This window comes from Tachypleus tridentatus, chromosome 10, assembly GCF_004210375.1.
Source record: "Tachypleus tridentatus isolate NWPU-2018 chromosome 10, ASM421037v1, whole genome shotgun sequence".
Lineage (NCBI taxonomy): Eukaryota > Metazoa > Arthropoda > Merostomata > Xiphosura > Limulidae > Tachypleus > Tachypleus tridentatus.
This window is the reverse complement of record NC_134834.1, coordinates 155,450,253-155,463,889: the sequence shown is the minus strand read 5'-3', so window position 1 is coordinate 155,463,889 and position 13,637 is coordinate 155,450,253. Positions and strand designations below refer to the sequence as shown.

The 13,637-nt window shown below is 34.5% G+C and overlaps 1 protein-coding gene across 1 annotated transcript in view; it reads right to left on the bottom strand.

Annotated features, from left to right (window-relative positions):
* Positions 1 to 9,026, bottom strand: part of LOC143230691 (E3 ubiquitin-protein ligase TRIM9-like) — a 68,466-nt gene extending 59,440 nt beyond the window's left edge. Inside the window, 2 exon segments of the mRNA XM_076464678.1 lie at positions 8,194 to 8,378; positions 8,381 to 9,026. Coding sequence (XP_076320793.1) covers positions 8,194 to 8,378; positions 8,381 to 8,930 — 735 coding nt within the window. The 5' untranslated portion in view covers positions 8,931 to 9,026.
* Positions 9,027 to 13,637: the final 4,611 nt, after the last annotated feature.

The following is a 13,637-nucleotide window of genomic DNA, read 5'->3' as shown; positions in this document are numbered from 1 at the left end:
ACCTCTTCCCCCAGGAATTAGCTGTCATATAGAACGAACACTCACTCTCTTTGACAGGTGACACTTGGGAAATAGCTTTACGATATCCAAAGAGCCCAGCTTGGCATTTCACACCTCCATTTGACTGACCAAACTGGACAATCGATTACTTAGCTGCATGAGAATTACAGTCGTTACTAGTTGGCTGTGAGAAGAGTGGACATTTCTAGATGTTAGAAATTTAGAAACATGAGAAAGCAATTTCGTTGTGGAGAGTTTCGCGACAAATAGTTTTTATTTAATCACAACTACTTTGTTGAAACTAGACATCTAAAATCGAGGGTTGTCATTGAACGTTCCCTATTCTCTTGTAAGTGTTTGTGAATGCAATAAACGTTAATTAAATTTGATTTAATTGGTATCTTTGATAATCACAAGTTATCTGAAAATTGTGTTAAAAAAACTCATGAGTTAATATACAAATTATCAAAAGTGAATTGTTTCTATAAAAACTACAACTGTTGTTTTATATATGAAATAAGAAGAAAATAACTGGATGAGTGAACTAATTTCAATTTATACATATTAGGAATTATGGAAAGCTAACAAAATTTGGAATAACTGGATGTTTTCTCTCGATATCATTTAAATAAAGAAGTATGAAATGATAGAGTTTTTGAATTTTCATAATTATTAAAACATTTGTTTCATGAATCGTGCTGTAAAAGTAACAGGCATGTGAATTGGATATTGAATAATGTTTAATGAATTATAAATTACTACCTAATTATCTAAATAAAGGTATAATCAATTTGTCCAGCTAATGCTTGGACAACCCCTAAAATATATGTGCTTGCGTGATATCTCATCAGTTTTCCTATACGTTCCTTCATTAATATCATGTATTGCAGTTTATTTTTGTTTCTCGTGGTTATTAACGAAGACATAAATATGATGATTTCTTCCCTTTATTCACCAAACTATTAAAATAAATGATATCTGTTACCTTTTGTCATGTTTTGCGCAGCTAGGAATATTTAAAACTCAAATAAAGATACACGTGAACGTAAATAAAGATTATTTGCCGGGAATAATTAAAAGTGGATACAACAAAAAAACTGTTAGAGTTGAAGCAAAGACGGCATGGATAACTTGCACCTCGTCTCGCTGTCTTTAACTCGTGTGTAAATTATGATATAATTATACGTTCGGTTCAACAGCAGTCAGTAATGAACGAATACGACAGACGAACGTAAGGTTAGAAAAATGACGCGTCATATCGCTTCAGAATATTCCCGCAAACCTACTTAGGTTAAGGGCTCATCCACACTGCCGTTCCTATTTTTGAGCTGAGAGACTAGAAGACAAATAACAACAGTTTCTCAACAACTCCTACGAGAAACTATTGAATTACTTTTCCCTGATCGAATATTGGAATCTGGCTGAAACTCTTATAGTGCATCCAAGGGACCAAAATGTGAAGTGCGTTTTTCCACATTAGAGCGCAAACCATGAATGTTCGGATTCACAGTCTGGGCTCATTGTGTCAAGGTCACGCCCGGTACATAACAATCACGCTCACACTACTAAGTTATGACGTTAACTTTTTGTTTACTGCTAACCGCTGAAGCTTCCTTTTTGAATAAAAACAGCAACAAAGAATATTTGTTTACAGTATCGCGGTTTCGACACGACACCCAAAAGAGTTTCAGTGATATTATTATAAAAAAATTAATTTTTTAAATACTTCAAAAAAAATTGAAGCTTGGAAAGTCCGATGCATTGTTTCTTCTGTCAGAAACAAGAGTGTAAACATGCACTTATTAAAAAAAGATAATTCTATGTTCAAAATTCGATAACGTACTACGTCTATCCTAAAATATCTATAGATAGGTTGATGTCGATTTCGTATTTATTTTGTTTTCCACCACAGTATAGAGTGTTATTATACAAAATTATATATGCATGTATATATGGTTATGAATAATTTTAGGGAAAAACCAACCTTGCTACGAACAGCCAAAGTGTTGTTTATTCTTAAGAACAAAGCTACACAATGCGCTAAGTGTGCTGTGTTCATCGAGATAGAAAGCCTAATTTTAGCGTTATAAGCCTTTAGACTTACCGCTAAGTCACAGAGAGGTGTTCAGAATGTCTGCTTGTGTAGTAATTCTGAGTATGTTTTATTTTCTTACAAGAAAATTCCCATCAACGAACTGAATTCAAATGGTTGAAAATAAGCAATGAGATATATGCTATGTGAATCACTAATTGGAATAATTCAAAACAGCGTAATTGAAAAATGACAACAAATAAGCAACCAATAACTATGGTTTTACGCTTATTCTTTCGGTTTCTCCTTCCAGCAAAACTATTTACGTTTTGTGTATATACGAGTATATGACTCAGAGTTCATTCATATCCAGGCATTTATAAGGAAATAACTAAAAATTATTTAGTCCTACGAAGTGAAATGAAATGGATTAATATCAACTGGTAATAAGAGTTACTGCAGTTGATGAGTTTTGGTTTTGAAAGAAAGACGTTCTGGACAGTGATTTGTGAGAAATAGAAGATAGAACTAAAATTAACAAATGTATGTCAAAGATCGGTCTGTCTGTTATCTGTGTGATTTATTTTAAATATCATCCTTATTAAACTTTAATGCGCTTCAACACTTTCATCTTTTAAATCGTTTTGCTTTGGTTTGAATTTCGCACAAAGCTACACATCTGCGCTAACCGTCCCTAATTTAGCAGGGATGACAGCTAGTCATCACCACTTTTGGGCTACTTTTCTACCAACGAATAGTGGGATTAACCGTCACTTTTTAACGCCCCCACGGCTGAAATGGCGAGTATGTTTGGTGCGACGGGGATTCAAACCAGCGACCCTCTGATTACGAGTCGAGCGCTTCAATCAGCTGGCCATACCGGGCCGCTTTTAAATCGAAAAATTGGAATTAAATGGAGTTTTCACGTTCTTTCTAATACTCAACCAGATCAATAAGCAGACACTAAGAAGCCTTATGACACTGTTGTCTTGTCACATTCGAGACGAAAAAGCCATATCTTTAAACATATTAAGTTAAAAACAATCAATTTATATAACTGACTGACTTAAATAGTAGGAACTAAGCCTTATACGATCAAAATATAAGAACAAAATAATAGCTTATCGAAGTTTTAGTAGATACCGATATATGTAACACATAACCCATCCTATTCAATCACACTTTGTACATGATTTCTGAGAAACCACAGTATTTAAGAACGCTCTGTTAGTGATGTTCAGCAAGTCATACTGCTTAATCAAATTCTGTACGTTATTTATGAGAAACCACAGTATTTAAGAACGCTCTGTTAGTGATGTTCAGCAAGTCATACTGCTTAATCAAATTCTGTACGTTATTTATGAGAAACCACAGTATTTAACAACGCTCTGTGAGTGATGTTTAGCAAGTCATACTGCTTAATCAAATTCTGTACGTTATTTATGAGAATCCAACCGATTTACTTACACTCTGTACATGAAATCATAGAACTCACTTGTAGAGACACGTTCCGTATACGATCTATGAGAAACAAGCTCATTTAGTCACATTTCTTACGTTATTGTTTCAAAACCCATCTCATTTAGTCACAATCCGTACTAGAATTTCTCAGAAATCATTCCATTTAGTCTTGCTCTGTGCCTGATTTTTACAACTCATTTTTAACTTAATTATCGCTAGAGGAATACGGTCATAAATACAAAGTATCATTTTGAGAATCATCAACGTTTAATAGTTCCCACACAATGTGTCATATCTTGACAATCACCAACGTTAATTAGTTCCCGTAGAATGTGTCATTTCTTGACAATCATCAACGTTTATTAATTTCTACATAATGTGTCATTTCTTGACAATCACCAACGTTAATTAGTTCCCGTAGAATGTGTCATTTCTTGACAATCATCAACGTTTATTAATTTCTACATAATGTGTCATTTCTTGACAATCACCAACGTTAATTAGTTCCCGTAGAATGTGTCATTTCTTGACAATCATCAACGTTTATTAATTTCTACATAATGTGTCATTTCTTGACAATCACCAACGTTAATTAGTTCCTGTAGAATGTGTCATTTCTTGACAATCATCAACGTTTATTAATTTCTACATAATGTGTCATTTCTTGACAATCATCAACGTTTATTACTTTCTACATAATGTGTCATTTCTTGATAATCATCAACGTTTATTAATTTCTATATAATGTGCCTTTTCTTGACAATTACCAACGTTTATTAATTATTAATCACTATCACTTTACTCTGATGTTATTTTACACTACTTGTGATTATAGTCCCAGCAGCCGTTTGAAAGAATGCGTTTATCCTTCAGTTTTCCTTATTTTGTTTCTCTGTTATAAATTTCAGATGTGAATTATAAACTGTTCGAATGATTTCCGAGAATACACCAACTACCAACCAGCACTGTTAGAACAGAAGTTCCAGAGAAGCTCAAGTTTATCACACACATATATCAACCTGAAAACGGCTGTAGAGTTGTGTTGTAAGGGGGAGAAGACAGAACCCAGACATCGCTTTACTCTTAGTTCTAGATTATCTCCATCCTTGGATCGTTAACCTTCCATTATGGGGTCATTGGGTTCTGTCACACAACAGAACACTGTACAGTAATTAAACAGTATGACCTTATCTTGGACTTTCTTGGCTGATTTAATGGTTTGGTTTTATCGCATAACAGTGTTTATCACTTACTTAGATCAGGGTAATTAATCCTACTCTAAATTCTCTTTCACACCTATTATCGACGTTACAGAAAACACTCATTACGGTCTTCAAACAAGAAAATACAGTTAATGTTTTACAGGTCTCGAAATAATGGTGTGAATATTATAAATTCGTTAATTTATAACCAAACAAGACATTTTTGGTAGATGTATCTGCCCTTTAAATTCTAAGTGTGATAGTTTTAACGCATAAGAATGGGGGAAGAGATAAAAAAACCGACTGCTTTAGTAGTCACTTTCTTGTGAAATTTAGTAATAATCTCGTTGCTGAGCAACTGTTGATATAGCAATATTTACATTACATTTCATTATATGTGATTGTATGTCGATATTACGTTCATTCGAATAACCTTTTCTTGGTTTTTTGTAAAATAAAAAAATGTCAAACAAAATTCAGCTATTAAATGATTTAACCATTTCTTTCTAAAAGACATAAACAGTATTTTATAAAGAACACATATTTACATCACCTTCGATACACCAGGGTTTACGGATAATGTTTAACGATTCTCTAGACATAACGTTTTTTCTCTATAGATAATACTGTCTAGAAAGATACAAATATAATAACACTGCACAACAAGTTTTTGAAAAGTTTTGCTTCATGAAAAGTTTTTGCTGGTGACAGGTACCTGGTGGGTATGCACAAATATAGTTTTGGTTTTGGTTCATCACGTAGGAACTCTGAGAAGTAGACAGTTAACTGTTTACCAGCAATAACGTGTTTAATTGCGTTTATCTTTCTAATACACTATTAAGTTCAACATAATTAAAAGTGTTTTGCTCCTGATTTTCGTTTGTATTCAATGTCCGGTGCATCACGTTGCAGTGTCCAACAATAGTCAGCAAGCATTGATGGATTCCAGTTGCCCTGATATCGTTTTCCATTGTAGCAATGTCCTGGTGAAACCAAGATTTCGATGAAACGGTACGTGATGGACAAATTTGGATGTGAGTTTCGTGATCATCAGCCAAAAATCTATATTATAGATTTCTATAAGGAACACCCAACAGTGTTCAAGAAGCTAAAACTTTGTTGTGCAGTGTAATTAAAGTAATAACCAAATTCTTTTTTAGTATTAATATCCTACTGCCTTATTAGAACTACTGCATTTCGTAAAATATCAATATGCCCCTGATATATAAAGCAACTACTATTTTACCTTCAATATGCCCTTCTCTTTTAAAAGAACAGCGATATTATTTTGGTTCAACCATAATTAAGTAAGTTCCGTAAAGAAAAACATGGCGGAGTTGTCGGTTTGAAACATACCACGTTATCACTCTGGTAACCGCAGGTTATAAGAATGAATTCTCATATACCACGTTATCAGTCTGGTAGTCGCAGGTAATAAGAGTGAACGTTCACTTACCACGTTATCATCCTAGTAGACGCAGATCATAAAAGTGAGTGTTCCTATATCGTGTTATTACTTTTATAGTAAGAAATCTATAAACAGGTTCGATGTGTGCACAGACATCATGATTAAAACAATGTACTCGTGTAAAGAAAATCCCATATGATTGGGGGAAACTTGAATCATCGGAAAAATCTAGTTGCTTTCAAATAAAATAACAGATTTAGGTTGTTGGATTGGGACCATCAACACATGTGTTAGAATTAGCTGCAATTACAGGTTTATATTGTACGTCTTAAGGTAGATAAATTCTCACACATTGCTTTAGTAAAATTACTTACATCATACTGATGCATAACCACCTTGAGTTTTAAATTTAATACCGTCAATTCTACAACGAACAAAACTATTTACTGTTTTTTGCAATGGAAACTACAAACGATTTGCTTTTATGTTAGTTTTTGTTTTCTACAAGAAATGAACTAAAAGTTATAAGTTCTACTTTCGAAACCTTACTATGCTTTGTTCCATTGGAAAAGAAGCCGGTGGACAAAGGATAATGAAACTAAACGTATCGTTTAATAATTCTAACCTGACATCCAGAAATGATTAATTAAAATGTATCTCAGAGCGGCTGGTATGAGTATTAACACTTTTACTAATAAAGCAGAGAACAACCTTTCGACCTCACCTTGGTCATCAAGAATGATTAATTCAATCATACCCACATAGATTTGTCTGTATCACTTAAATGAAGACATAGCAATGTTTAAGAAGCTCCGTAGGTGGTATGTCTAACGTATAGCAGGAACAGATAAATAAATAAAAAACCAAAATACAGCCGTTATTCCACTAGCGTGTGGCAGAAACTGCAACAGTAATCAATTAAACATCTAGGTCGTGTATCTGAAGAAACTAGAGTCACAAAATAGCTCATTTAGAAAATAAATAATCGTTACCACATACCAAATCAAATCTAAATGAAAATGAATTGTTGCATTGTTTTTATGTCGAAGTGAAAAGTATTGAGTAAACTGTAGCAACTAAGTCTTGACAACAGAAAACTGAACATTAGAACATTATAAATTCAGTCGTGCTAGCTGACTTTTATTATTTTTTTACAAAGTCAAATTAAAAGAAACACAGTTAACAATAACACTAACGAAATTGTTGAGGCTGATATATTTGTATTAGAAAATTAGAAATAAAAGATTTACCGTTTGTCTCAAACTGATGTTATTATTGTCCAAAACTAAAACACAGAATAAATGTCTACAGTAGTTGTAAAACGAAACATGATAAAGAGATTTATATATAATTTCATTAAACCAGAAAGAAATAATCTTCAACCTAACTACAGCCTTATTATTTATCCCTCTAATGATCAAACATCATATTATTTATTGGGCTAAAGCCATCTGCATTGTTAAATTCAAACAGTATTTTCGTTGTAATGTTACTGTGTTTTAACTTCATGGGCTTAAAAACCTCGTAGTGTAAAAAACGTTCCATAGTATATAATACATTTTAAAACCGTCAAAAACGCCTTTTCCTAATCAAAACCGGAATAATCCGTTAATCCCTGCCGAAGGTTTATTATAATATTTTAACAATGGCTCAAATATAAATATATGTACTTGTGTGTGTGCGTTCATAGTTCTGATTAAGTTTTCGTTCAGAGAAGTGACGTCACTTAACTAACATTCGAGTAAGTCCGGCCACTATTGCTAAAATCAACAGTTATGATACAGATACACAAATAGGCTAACAGGGCTCTGCCAACCACAGGTATTGAAACCTGTTTTTTAGCGGTGTGGGCTCTTAGGTTTACTGGAAATATCAGTAAACTAAAAGGAAAGCTACACATGGAGAATTCCTATGTTGTTTGAAGAACTGATATATTGTAAGTCCAAAAAGTAAAAAATTAGTTAACATGGTTAACAAGCTGTAATAATAGTAACTGACTTTAAAGACTACAACATAACTAAATAGTCATAAAGTTCTTGGTAATAGTTTGAAGAAAATTATTATTGGTAAAACTGGAAAAGTAAACTTACCTTCTGAGCCTTACACATTCCCACAAGAGCTTGAATGTCATGGTTAGCGTGTCTATCAGTTTTTAAACATACACCACACACAGCTACTTTACACAGCATACAGTACATCCCCAGTGTTTCTGACGGATGTTCCCCACAATTGGTCTTTTTCTCTTTATTTTTTGATCTCAGTAAGGCCTTTCCTGCTGTGGACTAACCAGTGAATGGGCAGCTAGAGGCCCTCGAGCCGGATGGCAGCCGTCTCTACAAAGGTCACAGTAGAACACTTCACACTGTTCACACATTACCGTCGCCTCCTTGGGATCGTCTTCACACAGTTGACAGTGGATTGGTAATTGCTTACTTTCTCCGTATTTGTCTACAATGTTTTGGAGCGTCTTGTTCTTCGGCAGGTTGTTGGATCCGTGTTCATCGAAATAGACCACCTTCTGGCAGACAGGACAGCCCAGAGACAAGGAGCTGCTCTGGAGAGGGGGAAACATGAGGTTAGGGGTTCCGACATAGCTACTCGGCCGGCTGTTACACACCACTCCGCTATCGGTTTCACTCACTAGACTCAGTTTGTCCCCGTCGGGATAGTCTGCTGTGCTGTCACTGTCGTCTGACGGTGGCTGAAGGTGCTGAGCTGGCTGCTGGTTCTGAAGAGCACAGTTTAGGCAAAGAGAGTGGCAACAAGGTAGTAGAACCGGATTCTTGAAAAGGTGTTTACACGCAGGGCACTTCAACTCTTCTTCCATCTGGAGCTCTTGAATCTCGACTCTGCATTTGCAGAGCAGTAAATGACGCTCACACGCGGGACCGGTACATCTTCACATTTGGAGTTACTGCCAAGATACGCAAGTCTCCCCTAGCGTTGAATGGAGCATGCGCACTGTGTTACTACCGTTGCCCAGATACAGTGCGTGCAAGCAACTTTACCTTTTCGCTTTCACAACTCTTGACTGTTTAAGTCACAGTCTTTCTCTGTAGTATAAGAACGAAAAGTGTTTGACAAAGAACTATTATATCCAAAATTATTCACTGAACAAATTCTTCGATTAATAACTGTAATATGGAATGGTTATGTTGTAGTTTATGTTGTTTTTCTCATTCTGACCTTGGTTGTAATATAATTATGTGATAATAAATATATGTTGACACTCGTTTGGTGTTGTTTTTATTTCACGCAAAGCTACATGAGGGCTATCTGCGCTAGCCGTCCCTAATTTAGCAGTGTAACACTAGAGAGAAAACAGCTAGTCATCACCACCCACCGCCAACTCTTAGGCTACTCTTTTACCAACAAATAGTGGAACTGACCGTAATATTATAATGCCCCCATGGCTGAAATGGTGAGCATGTTTGGTGCGACGGGTATTCAAATCCGCGACCCTCAGGTTACGAGTCGCACACCTTAACCCACCTGGCCATATCGGGCCTTGTGTTGACACTCTTGTGAATAAAACTGAAGTAAATGAAAACTTCTTCCTTAGTTAAGAAAACAAAATTGTTTTACAGTAAAACAAAATAAAATAATCAAAATTTCTTTGTAAGCTTTGTACCCGTGCATCGTATCATATTTACTTCTGAGCTTCGTTTCTATATGACATTCTGGTTTGGTGTACTTTAGTGTACAATCAACTAGAGACACAGATTTCAAAACAAAACTTGAAGTTTTCTTTTAACGAGGATGTTAGAAACTGCGCACATCTCCTTGCACACTCTATATGATATATGTAACATATGGTGTATCTGTATTTGACGTCACGATTTATAATCTGTTTCCCAGCTGCTCATGTTTTCATATTAGCCTGCTTTTTTATACTGTAGGTTTCGTATTTTAATTTATTGCTTGTCTATTTCTACGTTAGAGCACAAAATATACACCGCATTATTAGTTTGAAAATTATATGTAGAATACATGAGCGATATACTTGGAAGAAGCTTAACAAAACGATTTGAAATTAGTTAATGGTTTAAAGATTTTACAACTTGCAACCTCCTTCCTTTGCCCCTGGAAACTGGGATTAGACTTGGTTAAAAATGTAATTAGGGTTCAGTTTAATCAGATCTCGATAAACCATTTTCTTTGTGGTAATCGAAATCAACTAAAAATAAACTAACAAAATTTACAAAGGATTCAACTCCTTTCATCGATCACTTATTCAACAGCGTGACTAAAGGGGTTGAGTTTGGACGAATGATTGGTATATATATATATTTGTATAGGTACCCAGCTTTTTAAGATTAAGGTGCAATGGTGACAGTGTTAGTAAAATTTGTTTGATTTCTCTATGAACTCTACCCCTCGTTACGCCTTGTCGTACGTTCTGCCACGTGTATCACCACTGTCTTCAAGCGACTCTCACCTGTTCATCAAATTTCTCATACTACTACCACTGCACGTTAGTTCAGTCCAAGTGTTTAATAAGACACGCTTTACTCCTGGATTATGTTTCCAGCCTGAACACCCGAGCTATGGACACGGAATATCTACTTTATACTAGAATCTTAAAATGCATTAATAAACAGTAAATGTACCTACAAAATCTTGACGCGACAACTGTACCATTGAAACTACTTAACTTTAACACCAGAATAAAGTCGATTCAAAATATTTCAAACGCAGTGTCGCTCAAAATCCTTGAAATTTTGGATCCGCTTAAGTATTAATCGAAAACTTGTACTGATTCTAAAGCATGTCAGTTATTTCATGACGCAAATCTACTGCGCATGTGACTTCATTTATTTGACAGAATAATATTGAAAATTTTCTCTTTTTTTTCTTCAATAAACTATCGAATTTTTTAAAATTTTATTTATAAGTTTCATGATGTTCATTTCAATATTTTTAAATCTAAATAATATAAATAATGAAAATAATGTTTAATTTTAATAAAATCTCGTAATTCTTTTTGAGAAATGAGTGTGTGTTTGTTTTATAGTAAAGCCACATCGGGCTATCTGCTGGGCCCACCGATGGGAACCGAATCCCGCATTATTTTAGCGTTGTAAGTCCGTAGACTTACCGCTGTACTACCGGAGGCCTTGAGAAATGAAAAACTTGCTAATAAAACATAATATTATTCATAAAAAAATTAAAATTATAATTAACACCACCTAGTGGTTAAGTATTTAAAACTTTGTGTTTGTGAAAGTTGTAAATCAACTGAGTATCTCAATAACGATAAGATAAAAGAGAAATGAAATTAAAACAGACGGCAAATGTAAAATTCCAACATAAATTTCAAACAGATTTTGTTGGAATGTTTTACTATAATGCTATCTTAATTATATGACATTTTTGGAATAATGTAGCTTCTGGAGAAAAGAAAAACACGTATTCACAACACAAGAAACCGTAGGATTGTGTCTATGCTAATCCCTACAGTTCGATCAAAGTCCTAGCATGGTACTACACAATCCTAGATTAAGTTCAAGCTCTTACTAACCTGTACAAACCTCTAACACAGGCGAATGACGACAGAAACCATTCAATAACCAACCATAAACCTTTAGGAATGAGGAGGATAGAATGTAAGATTAACTTAATATTAGAACTACATAAGCTTAGGACTTTTAATTTCCTCTTCACCAGGACATTAATTAGATTCAGAACATATTTATAATTTTTAAGCATTCATGAATACACCTGAACAAAGACATTTATTCTCTTCTAAATCTAAACCTTCAAAAATAACTTTGAACATCAAATTTAAGCTGTAAATTCTATTCATCTCCTTATATCTGGACAAATTTAAATAGATTAAGAAAAATATACTTAGAGTTTACACTTTTAAGAAAAATGGAATTTCTTAATTTAATTCAGTCAAGTCATGCTTCAAATTAAGAATGAACAAACAGTTCTGAGTTCGTAATTGCTCTTCACCGTCAGTTCGGTTCGCTTTTATGTTTGCTTTGTTTTTATGAATTTCGGGCAAAGCTACACGAGGGCTATCTGCGCTAGCCGTCCGTAATTTTGCAGTGTAAGACTAGAGGGAAGGCAGTTAGTCATCACCACCCACCGCCAACTCTTGGGCTACTCTTTTACCAACGAATAGTGGGATTGACCGTCGCATTATAACGCCCCCACGGCTGAAATGGCGAGCATGTTTGGGGCGACCGGGATTCGAACCCGCGACCCTCAGATTACGAGTCGAACGCCTTAACCCACCTGGCCATGTCGGGCCACTCGCTTTTATAATATTCTTGTTAGTGATAAACCTGTTAAATGTTAAGACATGTTGTTTGAATTTCTAGGAATAACCCAAGTTGTAGGATTTATATGTTCTTCAACACAAGAACAGTATTGTACACAAATCACAAATGCCGTTTGTGTTCTGTCCAATGTGGAGAATGAAACTACGGATTTTAACATTGTATGTCCTTAAGCTTACCGGTGATCCACTGAAAAATCCAAGACGATGTAAAATGGTTCCTTGTATTGGTTATTAAAATTCAATGACCAGTTCTTTTAACGTTCAAAACTTCTGTAAAATGTTTTCTTACAATATCAATCTGTCACTTGTAACAAGTTAAATAATTTTTATTCTATATTGCGCTTCACTGTAACTAATATTCATGTAACGTCTCCCCCAGTGATTCAGCAGTAAATCTGAATTCTTATGACGCTAGAAACTAGATTTCCATATCCTTAATAGGCACAGTACACATAGCTCATTGTGCTTAAAACAAAACAACAATTCACGCAATTAACATGAAAATTAACCATATCCATTCACAGTTTGGCAGGTATTACAACCAAACACAACACCAGTCACTCTTCAGGTGTACTAGAACGTACAAACAGGTTTTAGGCAAAAATATTTTGATTGAGGCAGATACTAACTCGTATGGTATTACGAAAATAAAATTAATCATGGATGAAAGCCAAAAGTAATAACCATTCCTGCCATAATTCACCAATATTCGAAATTCCACACAGCCTAATTAGTACAGCGGCATAACAAAAGATTTGTGCATATAATGATAAAAGTACCAAGTTTGGCAAACAGGTAGACTAATATATTAAGAAAATGGTTATAGCCTGATATTTGAAATATGAACGTTAAATCAGCTATACTTATGGGCATAATGTGCATCCAAGATTTTATATTACATATACAATAAAGCGCGTATAATGTTATACTGGGACATAGGCCGATAACATTTTGAGGTATATTTTTAATCATTCTAGAGACCTATGTTATTGTTATTCGTAATGAAAAATTTCTAATCTTTTGAAAAATTATATTGGAATGTTCATAATATATTATTATTATTATTATCATGGAAAGAGGATAAAAAAGTTGAATAACTGTGTTTTGTGAGTCTGTGCGTTTTCATCAGGCTATCTTCGGGGTCCATCGAGAAGAACCCCAAACGCCTGGTTCAAGCGTCGTATTGGCAAAAAATATTTGAAATTGCAGTGTTCCCAAAACTAAACCAGGCTTCGATACTTGCGG